Here is a 19,593-nt window from a genome sequence, read left to right as displayed (position 1 = left end):
ACGAGTTCATTTAAAGAGATAACTGCTCTTTCAAATTTCATTTTTTTTTTTAAATTATGTTTGAAGACGAACGACAGGTCGATGATAGTGATGCTATTAACAAGGAATATACAAGTTTTTGTACTTCCTACAAAGTTATTCTAGAAATTATTCAGATCGTTATCTTTCATACACGAAGAATGAAAACTTTCTATGCATCCATTGAAAACCAAGAGGATTACTGTACATTCTCTTCTATTGTTCCAACAAATTATTGAAATAGAGTGTTTATAATTATCGACACCCCCCTCGCGCTATTATCCCGGTGAAAAGAATCGGATGCAAAGTGTATCCTCTTTCGTTCATCGGCAAACGTGTCGCCGTGCACAAAACCAACCCTCGATGTGCAGTACGTATTGCAAGAACGATCGTGGCGAGGAAAAAAAAAAGAAGCGCCAGGTTTTCCCGGCAAAAGAAGACCCCTATGCTATTAACATCAAAAACGAGCGTGTGCAAAACGCAGCCTCACAGAGGCTCGGCCACGACAAACGCAGGAAAAGCGGAAATTCCTTGCAGAAAGTGCGAACGACGCCGTTTAACGCGCGGGGTACTCCATATTTATACCATTACGATCGCAAACCTCACGGAAACTCGCGTACACGCTTTCAGTGTCGCGCGCAGACGAACGCGTTCGTCGTGCTCTTAATTCACGCACAGCCGAACGGATCGCGAAGGGGGTTGAAAGGCGCGGGGATCGCTACATCGTTTCCCTACTACTAATTGCTAAATGCTAATGTACGCATACGCTTTGGCGACGCCTACTTTCGCGACAGACCGTGGATATTATACGCGGCTGACTTCACCGATCGCGCGCGGAGGAATCGTCGCGGATGGCTCGTCATCCACTTTCCTCGATGCCGGTGTCGCGCGTCCTGGGACCAGCCGATTGGAATTTGCATTTTACCATCCCCGCCGTCGTCGAGGATTAATCATTCCGGATCGCTACCTGCTGATTTATGAAAATGGAGAACGAAGAGCCGCGCCCGCGAATGAGATTCGACGGCAACGCTTCCTGTCGCTTGATTTTTTTTTCTCTCTTTCGCTTTTTTCTGGCGCAATGATAACACGGTCGGAGGGATGTTTATCGTGATATCGAGCCTGAATGCTGCTGGGTTAGTCGCGGACAGACCCTTTGTGGACGACGCTTTGTATGACGTGGATAGATGTACATCCGGGGGTGAGTTTTGATAGATGAACATATGCTGTGATAAAAATTTCAGGCAACCTGTTCCGCTCTTATAATTGCTGTGATGTATTGGTTGTTTGACTGGTTAATAGGAGGGTTGTATTGTTGGTTGAAATTATGAGGACGTTTGGATTTATTTTCGTGGATTTTGTATTTCAGTGAATTTTCTGTTTGAAAAAGAAAAATAACGTAAATGATTTATTAGTAAGAACTAACATGGATTTCTTGGTGCAGCAATATATTTTATAAATTAATCCAGTTCAATGAAATTTTTCTATATAATTATTATCATAATATTGAAGTAACTGATCAGTTTAATATGCGAAACGCACGCCCTATGTTTACAAAAAAGTAATGACATACAGTGTTCCCGTTTCCACCTGCTTGTACTTCCATTAAAAAACCATCATAAATTCCATAACCACATTTATCAGCCACGATGATCAGTTAATGCCCATAATAAGAGCGTCGCTTAATTGAAAACCTATAAGAACTCCATGTTTCGCGACGAAAAATGAGCAAGAGCCAACCGTACCATCGCTCAACTTCCGTTCGCCAAGAGGCGTGTTGCGTTATCATAAATTTTTGAAAGGAAAACAGGCCATTAGCCCGCGCAAGATAATCTCGAAACCCGCTGAATTTTCCCCCCCCACGTATCTCGAATCTCATCGTCCTGTGTAACAACCGCGCCCTGAGACGAGCCTGAGATTTCGAAAAGGATTAAACCGACTTGACCCGACGACCTTTTTATCGTTCTAATGTTTCCTGCGAGCAACGGTGAGGAGAACCACCTTAGATACCAGCGACGATGACCTGCGAACCGACCCCTCGTGCCAGAATTGCTTACTTATTATCGCGGCCAATTACCGGATCGCGAGTTAATTAACGAGCTACACATACATGGTTGTCGGGTATACGTAGACGATGAAGTTCTTTCCGAAAATCGTCACGATTCCTACAGGTGTTTCCTTCGTTAGTTAGGGTCTATTTTTATCGCATGTTATAATTTTATTGACGCCTTTCATGGGTATTTAACGAGATAATTAAGTTATTTTATGAATACAAAGGGGAGTTTAGTCTGACAAATTATACACCTTATGCATCTTATGGTACTATTCAATGCAAGTGACGATGCACCTTATGCATTTTACGCTATGCATTCATTGCAATTAATGACGCCCCTTATGTGTCTTACAATATTTATCCGATTTAATTGACAACGCACCATCTGCGTATTTGATTACCAAGTACAATCGACGGTGCATCTTATGCATCTGACGGTGCATCCTATGCATCCGACGTTGCATCCTATGGTATTTGAAGCAATCAATGACACACCGTATGCGTCTTACCTTGTTTATCCAGTATAATTGATGACGTATGCGAGCTACACCCTCGGTTCAGTCAGTAATCACAATGTGCATTCAGGATACAATTATATGCATTGCATTGATTCAACCACAGCGATGTATGTAATTACACGTGAAGGCCGTGATGAACACATTGAAGACAAGATCGTACCGTGATATACCGGGAATCGTGTGAATTAACATCGAGCACGAGTGATTTGGAGCGTGTTACCGGTCACCGCACACGAATTCCATTATAAATAGAACGCTAGCTGAGAATTCGTATCTGGATCGTGTCGCTTGCGGATCAGTTTCGTTTTTCAAACAAACCAGTCGCCCGACGTTTTAATCCTTTTTCGGATTTCCAAATTTAGTTCCATAGATGATTTTCTTGGTACGTTCGTTTAATCAAATTGGTAAATGCAAATTAATTTAAAAAAATTGACAAAATAATACGTAGATTCTCAGATAATTATATCGAGATGTATTAAAATATGCTTGATTGAAAATTTCGAGGGGACACCGCGGCCCCCATAATCCGAGAAAGGGTTAACCAGGATACAGAAGCCCGTCGACGGTTTCCTCGTGCAGGGGAGGCCGAGTGGTGCCATTAACACCAATTGTGGTTTCATTAATTTTCATCGGCACTTTGGTGCGTTAACGACGAACGAAGGTGACGGCCGGGAATCTCGAATTGGGAACCCGTTCCAGGCCCGCGTTCCATGGATTGGGTCCAGCTCTTGGCCGCAAGGCCGGTTGCTTGAATGTATGGATGGCTTTTTTGCTCTGGGTGTCGTCGATGGTGGCGGATTGATGCATTGGGTGCCGGCCGAGAGCTGGTTAGACATCGAATTTGCACTCGGGGAATTTTTTAATGAGGATGATTGTGTAATTAAAATTGAGGGGGGTATTTTTGCTGAAGATGAGAATAAGATGTTGAGGTATAAAAAAATATTATTCGTTGTTTTGGCATCTTTTCAATTACTAATAGAACCTTTTTAAAAACAGTATTTTTAAGATTACAATTAATATCCAGATTAAATTGATATCAATTGAACAAGTAAAAGAAATTCAATTAGCTTTAATTTTATAAAAAAAAGTATAAAATTTGTATATATAGTTATTGGTAATTGAATTAAAAAACAAACTAAACATACATATTTGTCAGTGTTCTTGAAAAAGAATAAAGTACCACAATATGAATTTATAAAATCCAGGTAACTAGTATAGCTTGGATCAATTGAATCTATTGAAAAGGAAGAAATTGATAATAATCCAAGTCAATGTTCCATATAAAATCCTCTAAAAACGCGTCAGAAAGTCACTCCAATATAAATCATCATGACCCATAATAATTTACGATGATATCACAGCTGCAACACGATTCAGAATCCCATAACACCGGATCCCCATAACATAGTAGCTTAAAACATGAAACTCCGTTACATTAGACCCCCGTTACTCGCGTCTCCAGCAGCCTTGAAGCATCATCCATCTAATCCCCGCAACGGTCCACGGAACCATCATCAATCATCCGAATTCATCCGTACCGGCGACAATTAAGCCTTCTCTCGGTTCTCTCTCGTCCGAGCTTCCTCCGTCGGCAGGATGATCCGCGCCATGGGAGCATTGCCGATACCGATACCTTTTCTTTTTCATTTTTCCAAATTTTATTAATGCTGATTTGTAACGTTTATTGCAACTTGAAAATTTTATTTCTAAGTTCATTTGACTTTGAGATTGGTTTCTACATTTTTAACTCTTAAACAGCGGTGCCTGGGTCAATCTTGACCCAAACTTACAAAACGTATACAAGAGTACTAACTTAAATTTAAATATATAATTTTTAAACAAAAGAAAATGAAAACAAAATTCAATTAAATATGGAGCTCTCTTCGTGGTCCGCCATCCGAGGGTTAAAGCACAACTTAGCACAAACAGAGCACACCCTTATTCTCGTCGTTGGTTCATCTTATAAACCTAAAAAATTCCTTAAAATCGACAATAAGAAGTAGATGAAGATGGAATTTCAGGGTGTCGAAGGAGCGATGGTTGATCCTGAGGAATCGTGTCAAAGCGAGTGGTTTGGTCTCGTTATGTCTGCCCGGGGGCGTTGGCTGCGCGCGGGCTCAAAGACGACGTAATTGCATCTCCTGCGCAATATACGCTACTTAGGTATCTCTTAATTAATTCGCGCCTCGCCCCGCCCGGTAATTATTTTCATATCGCCAGACACGTACCCCCGTGACCCTCCTCTTGGTGGCTGAGTCGACGTCGCCTCGACGGCGACGACGACGACGAGGTGGAGGACGAGGTCGAAAGCAAAGCCGAGCAGAGCCACGGGACACGCATAAGAATATCGAGCATTTCCGAGTTCAACCGGCGTATCGTTACTCTTTTTCCTCCCGTTTTTTTATTCGTAATTAATTACGCAGCAACCAGATGCACCGGTTCCCGCGATCGCGGAAAAACGAACGCCTTTTATCATTCAAGGTACGGTTATAATTTACCAGCTTCGATTCTTGTATCTTTTGGCGCCGCTAATCGGATAGTTATTATTAGAGCCACGTTGATTTCGTTCGCGAACGATCGTGTCCGTTTTTAGAGCATCGGCTCGTGCTCGCGGTCAGCTACGGTCCAGGGACGAATAATGTGAATCGTAATGCTCTTTTGTATTGCGAGTATATGGACGGGTTCTTTATAGGCTACTAAAAGGAGACATGTCTATGTTTTGATTGCAATTGGGAAGACATGTTCAAAGAAAGGGGTGAATGGTAAAGAGGATTATAATTTCAAGACCTTATTTCTTTTTAATTAATAAATCTTTTATTATCTTACACAAAGAAGTATTAGGATACAGTAATTAAAAAGTTTGTAACCCTGCAGGGGTGATTTCTTGAAAGTTATTGTCGCCTGTTGCTTGATTATTAAACATCTTTTATTTTTTATTTTTTATTTCAAGTTAAAACTATAGGTAAAGCTTAACACATTCTATGTCACATGATACATTAATAATTCATGTTTATCGAAGATAATTAATATGGTACAGTCGCAATGTCTTACAATTAATTTTTTTTTAACAGGGTAAAAGGATAAATATTAATTAGAAAGGAACAAACTCTAGAATCATTACATAAGAATCTAATTGAAAACTGTACAATTCAAAATATAAGGAATGACTATTGTTCTATCTTACACTAATATTTTTTTAATTTACTTTAATTTGAAATATGACCTACACAAGTAGATAAACTTATATATGTATATACGTATAAGCATAATTCATGCCAAAAGACCTTGAAACATCACAGAAGAATTTCCTAAGGCAACTGCTCGTAACATTTCGTATAGTTCACCCTTAGCTCGCAGCATTGGGTGCCATCTATGATCTTTGGCGTAAGACAACTTGCTTCGTGTATGCAATCTTTCTCCCTATTTTTATTCAAGAACAATACAAAAAAAAAGTAATCTACTACCGGGGAAAAAGAATTAATTCTCTTCATACAAAATTTAATTTTCTTAAAAATTATTTTTCTAACAAATTGCAAGCCTAAATTTAAACATTAATCGTCTACGAACATTCATTTTCATTATGACAGTCAAGTGTTAATAATAACGAAAAAAAAGAAACAAATTTTCTAAAGCGTAGATTCTATCTTTAATTATTATTTATGGAATACAAGATATCTTTCGGATCAATTTCACATTAACATATTAAGCATACATCTTGAAGCTAAAACCGTCTCGGTAATTTAAAGATCACTCTACTAGTATCACAATTAATCGAATTCACGTCACAATCAGTTGGCCACACCTTGGACTACCCACGATAAAGTTTGTCGTCGCGTGTGCACCGTAATATTTACGTTTCAATTACGCTAATGCCGTTTGAAGGGGTGGTGGCGATCGGTTCGATCGCGAGACGACGAGGCGGAGAAACGCGGACGCGTACCTTTTCCGGGAGCAACGTACCAAAATTCGTTCCTGGCTGATCGACGTTCGCGTGTAAATTGTTCCTGAAATACACGACACACAAGTTCAGATACAAATAAAACAGCGGTGTTGGTAGCCGCGCTCGATCGTCGTTACCTTTCTGTCCGCTTCAATGATTCATCCCCTGGGGCGCAATGAAATAAAATAATCCGTGAATTATTCCATGGAGCGTAGTTTGTGCAGCAGCTACATAATGCGAGGACCAACGTGAAGGGACAAAAGAATCGCTATAATGGCCCTTGCCATGGCTCGTTTCCAACAAATGGAAGGAAGACACTAAACGGTGCATCGTTCGATACAAAACTCGATTATCCTGTTTGATTTTCGTGTCGAATCATTTGTCAATTGCAAGTATTCGCAGAGAAAACTGCTTAAATAATATTTTAGTAGTTATAGTAGAAGGCAATCTTCGATTAAGTTCATTGCTAGCATCAACTTCTGTTTAGCATGGATCTATCATGGGTCTCTTTTCTACGATAATTCGTTAAAAAATCGATCTACTATTTTAAGAAATATTTAGACAGCCGTAACGTAGTATAAATCTTTCATATTTTGAGAATGTCGTCGTCCAAGAACATTTCATTTATTCCACCTATACTAACCATATATTTAATTTCTTTTCAGATGTAGCAGAAAAAGCGGATCCTAATTAGCAACATCCATTTTCCATCCGCTCAAAGCTAACCCGCAGAAACCGTTATCAAACCAGAACACGATGTACGTATATCGTATCCAACATCCAATCGTCACTATTCAACATTTACATAAATCCTGGTGCAATACCAAAATCAAACAGGAGCGTTCAGTTGCTAGCGGATCTGCTGCCGCTTTCAAGCGAGCCTCGTCTAGCATTCTCACCCCTCATGATCGCTCCCTGGGCGATACCGTAATGTTCGAATGGATCTTTCCCATAAAACACCGTCTCCTCGGCTCGTTGATTCAACTTGTGCTTCGGTGGCGTGGACGTTCTTACGGGAGTAGTTGTGGGACTGTTCTTCGGTGTGGACATCTTGCTGTGGTTGGAGTTCGGACTGTTCCTTGACGAGGGGGGCAAATTCGAAGTCGAATTTACTGGAGTACCAGCATCGTTGACGGTCGCGTTGATGCCCTGTAATGCGTTGAAGCTCTGCATCACGAGATGAGAGGCGACCGACATCGTCAGCGGATTTGTGGCCGCCAGGGGAACTAGCCCGGTCGCGGATTTCTCGTTCCTGGCCAGCTGCAAAGCGTTACTCGATTGATTCTCCACTCGAGCCGTCGCCGGCAGCATTACCGTGGATTGATTTTCTACTCGAGACATTGATTGCGCCGCGGATCGATTCTCCGCCTGTGGGGTCGACCTTTCGCCCCGAGCCATCGTCGTTGCCGTCGACGATTGCCCGTTCGATTGGTTCGCCATCGCGGTTGACCTGTCGGTCGATCGATGGATCGTCGGGGTCGATCTGTCCGTCTGCCCGGTGGCCAGTACCGTGGTCGACTGGCTCCTCTTGGCGGACTCGGCACGACTTCCGTTCAGCACGGGCGACGTCGGCGCCGGAAACGGGGCAGTTTGCGAGCGATGCTTTCTAGCCGGTATCTGCGGGCTCCTCGGCAAACTTCGATCCCCTCCGCCCGTTGCCGCGTTCGAACTCTGATCTTGAACGTCCAGAGAGTTGGCGAGTTCGGGAACCGTTTCCTGGATGGGTAAGTTGGACTTGAAGCCGCTCGTGGCTAACGATTCGTCTCGAGAGACGTTCAAACTCTTCGAATTATTCAGCTGCCCGTTAGCGTTGCCGACGGGCCTCGTTTCCTCCGAGTTGGAATCGATTTTCAAGGGTAACCTGGCGGAGACCGGGTTACCATTGGTACCGTTCTTCAGCACCGCTAGATTAGGGTCACCGTTGGGAAAACTGGCGAATCTTGCGATCGTCTGTCGTTCCTCGGCTACCTGAGGGGCGAACGGAATTTTCCTCTCGGTAGGTTTGACGGATTGTCTCTTCCTAGCTGTCGATGCGTTCGTTCTGTGCCTGTGTCTTTTCGATTCGTTTTTGGCGATCGGACGAGTCTCCGGGAAGTGTCTGCCCTTCATGGAACTCGGTTCTTCGTCCTCGTCCTCGTAGAAACGGATGTCCTCGTTCAAATCCGACTCGTCCTCTTCGTACTCCTCGACTATCGCGCTCGCTTGGATCCATTCCCTGATACGGTCCTTTTTCTTCGCCCTGTCAACCGTGGTTTCGATACCGTACGTGGTCAGAGTGTGAAGGAGCTGGTTCTTCTCCTCCAAGGAACTGTGGAAGCTGTACATCGATGGGCACAACTCGTCCCTCTCGTCGGCGCCACCTGTGCAAACGTTCCAGTTCAATCAAGCGGATACGAGAGCCAGCTAAGTCTTTAATTTCGTTCGATTGTTACCGTTCATCGCCTTCTCCACACCCAGTTTCGCTAACCACCTGTCCTCCAGGTATTTGTTTACCTCCAGCACGCTGACGGGCCTCTTCTCCGCCTTTGGATCCAGTAGACGCTTGAACATCCTGAAGAACGTTCAAGGGGCTCGGTAAAAATCCTTGGAATTAATTTTAGGATAATGGGACGATGCTGGGAGGTCTGGAGTTGTTGGAGATTTATTAAGGTAACATGGTGAGTTCGTTAAATTGAGCCATTTTATATGGTAATTTATCAATGTTCTTTGTTTAAAATTAATTGCTTTTACCGTCAGTGTGATATATTTAAAATTCAGAATTTTTCTCTCGATACCATTTAATAATCCCGTTTAGTCAGGGACAATAAACGACGTTCATGGAGGGTGACGCGATTGTAATGATTCACGCGGTTGTTTCAAAAACAAACTGAAACCAAAATGGAAACATTTCTCGGTACTCCTTTGTGCACTCCCTCGGAATGTAGTCTATAATTCTCTCTGAACCCTTCTGCTTGTTTTGACATGTAAACTCAATGCTGAAAAAGTCTCTCCTCTTATTAGCTCTCTGTGAATCAGTATGCTTTAAATCTTTCACAGTGTCTTTATAAAATATACTTCTTAAAAAAGAAATAAATTAAGGTCCTATAATTTATTTAGGTGTGTTTTAATTTTCTAATTCTTGGTTTTTATAACTTTACTTTGATCTAATTAGCTATGAAACGTATGTCAAAGTATGAAATATCAAAGCGTAAAGAATCGCGTCGTTTCTTTATCTAATCGTTCCGTATTGTTTCAGGAGCAATTAAGAAGCGGCGGATGAATGCAATCTGGTGCAGGCTGGCGCTTGGTACGCGTCACCCATACAGAAACTGACCTCTGCGCCCGTGAGCTGATCAGCTGAAATAATTTCGGTTTCTTGGCTATGTTCAACGTCGCGTTGTGCCAGTTTTGATATCTGGTGTAACGCGGGTCGTCCAACGCCGCCTTCTGCCACGGTAAGCATCCGGTCAGACAGACAAATAGGACAATGCCGAATTGCCAGACATCGTGCGACGTGAGAGCTCTGAAAAACGTGAAAGGCTAAATAAACGCTGATACTTTTGTCATTCATGATCATGCAAGCCACGATTTGCGGAAGTTATTCCAACTTCGATCTCTTTCGTGTTTATTCTTATAAATGCTTTCGTCAGCAAAAGAAATATTTATTTTACTTTAACAATTTCAATATTTTGCTACTTTAATAGAATTCTCCTATAGGTTGTAATTATAGTTTTGAACTAATGTTATCCACTCGGTTAAGATTCTTAAAATTCCACCTCTTAATTAGGGGACGGTAATTGCTGGTAATGGTCAATCGAATAATTACTTGTACGTCTCGTCAGTGTCGATCTGCAATACCTCAGGCGGCGAGTACGGAAGCCACTCGTTGTGCCTTCGCACCACAGTGTTAACCCGCCTGGTCTCGCCAAAATCACACAGTTTGATCCTCGAGAAATCGCTCTTGAACACGAGGATGTTGTCGAGCTTGATGTCACGATGCACCAATTCGCGGCTGTGGATGTGATGCACCGCTGCAGCCAGTTGTCGGGCCACCCTCTTCGCGTGCAGCTCGCCTAAACCCGTCTCTGTCACGTTGGACGTTAAGTCTCCTGAAAATTGAACCGCGAAATTTGTAATAAAAAGGGAACGAAAGGGTTCCAATGGCCCTAGAAAATTATTACCATTTGACTAAATAGTCATTCAAGGTTTAATTTCTTAATCACACATTTATCGTGAACAGGAATTTCTCACCAAGGGGAGCGTATTCTTGACTGAAAACGTAGAATCCAGCGGTCTCGAAGGCCACGTCGTAGGTGGTGATGATGTTCCTGTGGGCCGCCAGGTGTAACCCGTAATGGAATTCCCGAAAGAAGTCCGATATCCCGGTGTACGCCTTCGGTAGCGCCTTCAGCACCATCTCCGTCTGGGTGCTTCGATGTTCGGTGAGCAAAATCTTGCCGAACCATCCCTCGCCGACGATTTGCAGGATATCGAACTCGTCGATCAGATTCACCTGTTCGAAAAAAGGTAAGAGAGCACGTTTCAGCTGTTGTCCTGGCTACAGGATCGTTAGTCGTGGTGCGACGTATCGAACAGCTGCGCCCTCGATTTTTCACCGTGAATTGTGGATGAAAGCAAAACCGCGAACAAGACGGTAGTCCATTCTTCTATTTTTAATTCGACGCACGACGCGTTTTGTGTGTCGGACACGTTTCGATCGACGGATAACGCGGTTCCGAATGATTTCATCGAGGGTGGGTGAAAACGAAACTGCGGAAGATTTGTTTTCTTTATTTTTTTACGCAATAACCAGAAGCCCGTCGAAGTTCGTGGATCCGATGTATAATTTAGCGTGGTGCGTTAAAAATGTGTTCCGTGACTTTTTATCCAAGGTAAAATCAACGACGCAGCAAGAATTCTTGATTTTAATTAGCCAGAGGACTTCTGCTGCATCTTTGGTGAATAGTAAGTAGCCCTTTCGGTATAATTCAATGACAATTTTCATTCGTTTCAGTTTATATCACAAAATCAATATTTTCGTATATAAAATTTCAGGTGACAAATTTAAAGGTGAAAAAATAATTAAACTACTCCATTCATTATTTCGTGTACAATTTATCGGCGTCGAGTGCCATGTTCAAAAGCTATTTCATAATATTTTGTGAAACATAGCCCATTTTCAGTTCGTCTGCCAACTAAACAATTCATTTCAATTCATAACATAAAATAACATTTCAAGTAGCACGTTGAAAGTTAATATATTCAATTAAAATGTATCACGCGTTCAGGGAATTGGAAACTCGTTTCGAATAAATATGTACCAGTTCCTCGTATTTCCAATTTCTTTCAGCAACAAAAAATTAGAGAAGAGAATATCATGTTTTCAGATGAAAAATAATGGAAATATCCGTGCCATATGTTTTGTTACACGAACAGCCACGAACGACTGGTCGTCGAGCAATTAACCGAAGTGTTAAAGGTTACAATTGGTTCCTGTATTGTCATAAAGTGAGCATCGAGGGAAAGTTGGTTTACTGCCAGAGAGAAGGAGATTACCCGTTCCTTGGTTCTGAGGTAAATGTTGCACACACGTCCACTATTTCTGGATCCTCGACGACTCGCGACTGGAAACTCGGTCGCGTGTTACCGATCTGTCGAGAATTCGATTCGTCACGAACAGTAGCTCAAAGGTTCGTTCTATTACGGTACTCTGTTCATTTATTTGAAGATGCTTTTTCGAAGGGACTTGTCTGGGATTCGTTGCCCGACACACTTTCGGCGAAGATTTACATAGATCTCTGGGTGAGACTGACAGTGAGGTAACGAGGCACGGTCTTAAGTTTATGGAATTCAGCGTGTAATATTATATATTTATCAATTTGAAATTAAATTTGAAACTTAGAAATGGACACTTAATAATATAAAAAATTTTAATTTATCAAAAGTAGAATTATACTTTCTTCAATTGCAAGGAAATACATATTCCTAGGAATTAGAAACTCTGTAAATATTTTATAATTATCCAAATTTATGAAATTGTAATAAAATGTAGCAATTTCAAACCAAGGTATAATTAATAGAAGATAGTAATGTTGAAGCTAGCAAGGGTAGAAATTATCATCCCTTAAATTTCTTATCTACTTCGTCTACCTAAAAATTCATCTACCCATTGAATTCTTGATTCATCATCATTAATGTAAGCAATCAGAGGCTTCTACCAAAAGAATCGATAATCGTTTTACTCTAAATTTTGCATTCGATACATTTGTCTCTTCCTTAATTGGGTCAACACTTTCATTTTATCAAGCAGATTGGAAAATCGTTAACAGAGGATCCGTTCAACGACACGAGTCAGGATATGTTTATAAATTTATACGCTCGACGCAGGGTCGGATCTCAGTTGTTTCCAGTTCTTCAAACATTTCGGTGGAGGTTTGTGTGCTGTGAGCCGGGCCTGCTTCGAGCACGTGAATTTGTAAGCATTTACTGTCTCGTCTTGTTGGATGGAGTATAGTTCTGTCACGTCAGAGATTCGATTCGTCAATCGAATTACCTTCTCGAGCTCGAATTCGCGTATCCTGTGAATGGAGCCGCCGATCGCCTTCTTCATTAAGCTCATTCTGACAGACGGTAGTCAATCGTGTGCCACGGGCTCGAGCGGAAGCCAAAAGTCGAAAATGAGCTTAACAATCCGTTTTGATTAACGCAGAGATATTCACATTTTGTCATTTCGTGGTGAACGATGATCATTGGACTTCCACTAGCTCGTTGTGATCAGCCATTCGATTTTGCAAAAACGTCGATGAACCCTGAATCTGAAAAGAACAAGTGTACAACAACAAAAATTAGAATGTTAGAGAAGATTCTGCCGAGAATTACTGCATTCGCGAAAGTGTTTGCCCCATAGCAAGAGGGTTAAACTTTGGAACCACTTAAACTTTGATCACGTTCGCTCTGTTCCACAAAGCAGAAGCGTAAGTTTTAGATAATGTTCCCTTTGTGCCATCGTAAAGTAACTACGCGATTTTCACGGTATTACAAAGCTTAGAAACAGAAAGAAAAATATAGGTTTCGTGATCGTTCGCCTTGATGAGATATTACCTTTTAGTTACAAGAGGATGAAGGGGTATTGGTAAGTTGAAGATGTGTGAGTCTATGAAAAATATGTTATGATTAAATATTAATTTTTTTATTATAAAGGAGAGAGAAGTTGAACTATGAAATAATGGTACATTTGGAATATGAAAATTTATGGAAAATATATGTATTTATTATGCTTGGTATTGTAATTATTTTTAGGTATTTTATTTGGAAATAAATTGTATTAATTTAGCGGAATTTTTTGAACAAAGTATATGAAGTTTCTTTGGTGCCTTGAAAAAGAACGTTGTTTCAATGGAGTGCACGTGTCGAATACGAAAATAGCATTACGAATTCCGAGCTATAATTCATAGTTCTGTATTATTGGTTCGAATAAGTAGCTCGTATATAATTTCACGGCAAAAGATTGTATTTTCTCTCTATCGAGAGCTTTTGCATCGTATTTTCGAATTGCGATAATTGTTGCGCAAGTTGGACAACGAAACGCCGCAAAACTCGGCCGGCATACACGAACCAACCTCTCCATTAGCCAAATTCCATTTACTATATCGCACGCATATAATATCGAGATATAAATTTCCTTTCTCTAACATATGCTTCTATTTCTTATATCTTCAAACGTTTGAAAAATCTAATAATTTTCATTAATATTTGCATATAAATATTAATTCTTATGTCTTCTGCTATGTAGCTATTTTTATGAAATTTAGATTTTCTACCACATTCGTTATAGTATTATATATTTAGAAAAAATATAATAATACAAATTTTCTATAGAAATCCACGTTTTTGACGATATTATTAAACAATACCTAGAATATAAATAAAAAAAGGGCCATTAAAAAATCAACAAAGCCAAGCCACAATTCAACAACCCTTATTTTCTCAATAATTAAAAAATTTGAACTCGTACATAATCGTACCAAAAAATAAAACTCGACAAAACGATGTTCTCGTTGGGGAACAGTTGCAGCTTATAGTAGGATCACTCTATCATTTCTTATCAAACTTCCCCGAAACACGGGTTTCTTATCACTTTTCTCGAATACTATTCACCAAGAGTGTTCTTTCCCAACTTTCGTTCACCCACTCGCACACACACACACGTGTACACACTGTACACTTTGGCACTTCGTTCCAAGAATTCGCTTACGAATCCGAGACACAATTAATCCATGAAAATGTCACCACTACCACCGCTAGCCAAACACCTTTTCTTCAACTTCACGATATAATAATTTTATAACGTTAAACGAAACTTTGAGGGTTTTCTTTTTTATTCTATCGGGGTTAGATCAGATCGCGCAACAGGCAACAACTTTGTCCGTCGGGATTCGTGATTTTACAGCAACTACCGTGTTCGCTGCACTCTTCGACTGTCTGCAGTATTTATAAAACACCGACCGGAAAGCGCGACTGGCGAGCTGATTTTGGCGCCGAGCCGGCTTGGCCGCGCGCTGACGCCTCGACGCCGACGATGTATTCGTCGACGTCGAGGAACCCAACGGACTCTAGAATTCCATAAAAATCAAGGATAATCGCGCGAGTAGGTCGGTGTCCGTCACGAGACGTCGAGCTACCACATGGAACCACGTGGCAGACGCTGGTTAAATGTGTCATCTTCGTCAATTGATGCGTCTGCGTCGCGACGCTACCAGCCTTTTACGTGTCTCATGGGATCGATGAGTAATTTATTTTCACACGTGTGGAAAAATATCAGATATGATTTAAGTTAGACGTTTATGGTAGCGAAATTATGTTCACGTGGGTGCTTTGGAAGAATATTCCTTTATATGTGGGTGTTTGCAGAAATATTTAGACTGGCTGCGCGGTATTCGGGGAATTTTAATAATTCACTTTTAAAGATTTTATATATTCGCATGATTTGTCATTGAATAAGAATATTTTTCTTAATTATGTGGAAAGTATTTTGATGTTAATCGTGGTTCTGCTTATCTATATGTAATGTAAGGTGCATGTTTGAAAATGAAATAGTGAAAACACGTTTTCTCTTTCTTATAAAGTGTAAAGTATATTTTCATAAAATTATAATTATTAAATACAGAGATATAATTTTTGTTCTGTCAATTTAAAGTTCCGCTTATAAATGGAAATCAAATATACAATTATTATTTGTTATACATAAGGGTAATAAATTTAAACTGTTCTTATATGTTAAGGACATCTATTGATGACTTATTGCACCAATGACGCCGTCTGTGATAGAACCACTGAAGATATATGAGATAGATCATCAGCCTTGTTGGAGTTCGTGTTTCACAATCTCCAATACCGACGGCGCTGCAACTCGCATTCGCGCAATAACTACAGATCCAACAAGCAGTAACTACAGATTATAGATGACTGGGCATGCTTCTGTTCTCAAAGGGTCTGCTTTAACCTAGTATAAAAATCAGAAATACTTCGTACTGCAACAGCGTATCAACCGTACTGCGGCACCGTTATCAACCGTTCAACGTAGAGCGAAGTGAAACACATCAGTCATATAGCGGCCGCCGAAGGGTGCAGATCTACCTGCTCAACATACATATACCCTTATTTTAGTTTCTGCGTTTATTTAATTTGCTGTGTTTATTTTTTTAGCTTATTGAATAAACTCATTAGGAGGACGAACGTTTTGATTTTATTACTCCCATGTGCATCCTTTACATCTCTGCACCCCTTACAATCCTGCATGATTTACATCCCAGCATTCCTTACATCACTGCATCCTTTACATACATTTTTTTTTTTTTTTTTTTTTTTTTTTTGTGGTGGAAATCTTCAGAAAGACACCTCCAGCCCTTCTGGGGAGGGGCCGGAGGTAGTGTGGGATTTTTACCCACTAAAACCACCACGGTGGCCTACACTAGGACTATAGGGAGTACGGTCTGAACTTTGACACTCCCCCATGTGCCAAACTCCGCCGACATCGGGGGCCACACCCGATGCCGGCACTCCTCGGGCCGCGTGCAGTGGAGACCGGGGCCCCAGCCCCGGGCCCCTACGGTATTCCTTTACATCCCTACATTCTTTTATTTCCTATATTCTTTTTATCCCTACATTCTTTTCATCCCTACATTCCTTACATCTCTTCATCCCTTAAATCCCTACATTCTCATCATCCCTACATTCTTTCCATCCCTACACTCTTTTCATCCCTACATTCTTTTCATCCCTACATTCCTTTCATCCCTACATTCTTTACATCTCTGCATCCCTTATAATAAATATATTACAAAGACTGCTTCGAGTAAAGGTAAGTAAAGGTAAGTTAGTTCCTTTTTTCGCCACCAGAGGGCGCTGATTCGACATCGAGATTTTAGTTCGCATTTTTGCCTCTAGAGGGCCAAAAATTGAGCAAGATTTAGTTCCTTTTTCCAAAACCAGAGGGCGCTGATTCGACATCGAGATTTTAGTTCGCATTTTTGCCGCTAGAGGGCCAAAAATTGAGCAAGATTTAGTTCCTTTTTCCAAAACCAGAGGGCGCTGATTCGACATCGAGATTTTAGTTCGCATTTTTGCCGCTAGAGGGCCAAAAATTGAGCAAGATTTAGTTCCTTTTTCCAAAACCAGAGGGCGCTGATTCGACATCGAGATTTTAGTTCGCATTTTTGCCGCTAGAGGGCCAAAAATTGAGCAAGATTTAGTTCCTTTTTCCAAAACCAGAGGGCGCTGATTCGACATCGAGATTTTAGTTCGCATTTTTGCCGCTAGGGGGCGCTGTTTTTCGAAATTTTCGCGAAATTGTCGGAAAAATAGCTACAAAAATTGTAAGGGATGTAAGAGATGCAAGGATGTAAGGGATGCAGGGATGTAAGGAATGCAGAGACGTAGGGAATGCAGGGACGTGAGGAATGCAGGGACGTAAGGAATGCAGGGATGTATGGAATGCATGGATGTAAGGGATGCGTGGCTATAAGGAATGCAGCGATATACGAGATTCAGGAATATAAAGGATGGAGGGATGTTAGAGATACAAAGATGTACGGAATACGGAGATACTGAAACGAAATTAGTAGTATATCTATGTTTGGCAGATGGGTCCACATCCCTCGGCGGTCGCTATAAGATTGAGGAGGTCAGACCTTGCTCTGTCATATTTCTCATCTGGAGGAGTAATTATTATGTTTTAATTTAAGTTTGATTTTCGTATATACTATGTTTATAATTTATTAGAGATCAAACAGCTATTGAATGCTGTATAGATATAATACAACTGAGGAAGTAAGTACAGTGAATAAATAAAGGAAATTTGGATTGAATAAGATTGAATAAGATAAAAGAAAATACGTGCATTAAATAATTAATTCTGATATGAAATTGGATAAATTAAATAATAACTCAGTTGTTCTTTTTAAATGATTTATTTACTAAGGCGCATGAAGTGAATACAAGTTTTTCAAACAATTATAATAATAATTTTTCAATCTTGTCCTGCTTTTGACTAATTTCAATAAAAAAGAAAAATAGAAGCAAAGGGAGTGAAAATTGTGTCTTTTCAGTTGTCAGTCCGAGATGCGGTAAAAGAGGGACTGGTCAAACAGGACGCAATTATTATACTGGCTCTGCTCTCTGCACGCAGACCTAATCTCATCTGGGTGTGTCTGAAACCCCTAACCTGGTTTCACCTTGAAAATAAAGGCATGTCCAATCTTCTTGTATCTATAGTCAGTGCACCATGGTAGTTGATATAGTGGGATGCGATACGAAAATAGTAAAGGAAGCCCTTCGAGTGTGAAACATAAAGAGGCCTTGGGTGTTTTATCTCTCTCATACCTTGTCTATGGTTGCGCATGAAGCATATTTCCGCGTTGACTCAGTCGATATTTGCAGTTTCTCTCAGAATTAAGGGGGTAGACACGGGTAATAGTAGCGCGTTGACATTACCGGCAAAAATGGGCCTATCTAAATAGAAATAATTTATGAACTTTTATGATTGATTCTTAATCTACATACTTGTAGCGACTTTCTAATATAGGTTTTTTAAGAATCCTTATAGGGGCGACGCGACGGCTCGAACCTACAAGAATGATCACTCGAAAAATGGTTAATAATTAATTACTTTCAGTGGGCAGATAAAACCTATATTAGAAGAAAGCTACGATGCTATTTTTTATTCTGTAATAATAATGATGGACTTTGACGCGTGAAAAAGAAATTCATGCGTCGGAGTTCATCGCCTCTTGTAGGCTCGAATGAGCACGCGGTCGAGCGCAGAAAACGAACGAACTGCGCTCTACAGAAAAAACGAGGAAGTAAATTTGTGGTCTGTTTTACCTTGTTGACGCCTTTCGCGAGTGAACAATCAACGAAATCGGAGTTCTTAAATTACTTCTACCTGGAGACTTGTAATCATCCCTCGGGTGCTCGTTTTATTCTATCCGACCCAAAGAATATTAATCTGGTATTTATTTGGACATACGATTCACAAAAATGTTTATATTATGAATAAATCAATGCAGGTGAGTCCGATCCACCATTTTCTTGACCGTTGACAGACAAAAATTTCAATATTTTATAACTTTTTGACGATTTAGATAATATAAGGACCAGACTAATGTTCTTTAGGGCCTCCTGAACACGTCCCACAAATTTCTTTGCATTCTGTTTAGAAATGACGAGGTAATTTGAGAATTCGCGTCTAGGGATTTTTTTAAGGTCTGTCGGTAAAGTTTTCAACGCTATAATTTTTATTTCTATAAATCATACAGAAATTAAAATCAATTATATATCACAACCAGCCAGTGTTTCTTATATAACAATCATAAAAGAACCCATTCATAATTTTTAAATATCAAAAATATCAATAATACAGTTGTACCTATTTTACAGATACATATTTCAATTGATTTTATGAATCTTAATCAACCTAATAACTTTATTTTATATATTTAGTTACGTAGTACAAAAGAATTGTAAAGAACTACATACGCTTTTTATATTTTCGCGCTACGGAGTAGCGTCCGTAGTACATTGCACTTCCT

The 19,593-nt window shown here is 40.4% G+C and overlaps 1 protein-coding gene across 3 annotated transcripts; it reads right to left on the bottom strand.

The window, feature by feature from the left end:
- Positions 1-7,134: 7,134 nt before the first annotated feature.
- Positions 7,135-15,063, bottom strand: LOC114876848 (sperm motility kinase). 3 transcript variants are annotated; one of them, XM_029188720.2, is made up of 7 exons: positions 14,520-15,063; positions 13,059-13,320; positions 10,757-11,018; positions 10,332-10,614; positions 9,840-10,028; positions 8,959-9,077; positions 7,135-8,886 (listed from the first exon to the last, which is right to left on the bottom strand). In XM_029188720.2, the coding sequence occupies exons 2-7, from the start codon at positions 13,122-13,124 to the stop codon at positions 7,370-7,372; spliced, it is 2,436 nt and encodes an 811-aa protein (XP_029044553.1). In that variant the 5' UTR covers positions 13,125-13,320; positions 14,520-15,063; the 3' UTR covers positions 7,135-7,369. The 3 variants fall into 3 exon arrangements, with proteins under 3 accessions (XP_029044553.1, XP_029044551.1, XP_029044555.1); XM_029188718.2 differs by having other exon boundaries at positions 14,530-15,063; XM_029188722.2 differs by having other exon boundaries at positions 13,225-13,320; positions 14,530-15,061.
- Between the last annotated feature and the right edge of the window lie 4,530 nt (positions 15,064-19,593).

The sequence above is a fragment of the Osmia bicornis genome, chromosome 6, assembly GCF_907164935.1.
Source record: "Osmia bicornis bicornis chromosome 6, iOsmBic2.1, whole genome shotgun sequence".
Lineage (NCBI taxonomy): Eukaryota > Metazoa > Arthropoda > Insecta > Hymenoptera > Megachilidae > Osmia > Osmia bicornis.
Note: the sequence above shows the minus strand (reverse complement) of the source record. Positions and strands in the feature narration are given on the sequence as shown.

Coding starts and splice junctions, on each gene's coding strand:
- LOC114876848 (XM_029188720.2), bottom strand. CDS start 13,124: ATGAGCTTAATGAAGAAGGCGATCGGCGGCTCCATTCACAGGATACGC. Junction 10,615..10,756: donor TCAAGAATACGCTCCCCTTG/GTGAGAAATTCC, acceptor TTCAATTTTCAG/GAGACTTAACGTCCAACGTG. Junction 8,887..8,958: donor TGTGGAGAAGGCGATGAACG/GTAACAATCGAA, acceptor ACGTTTGCACAG/GTGGCGCCGACGAGAGGGAC.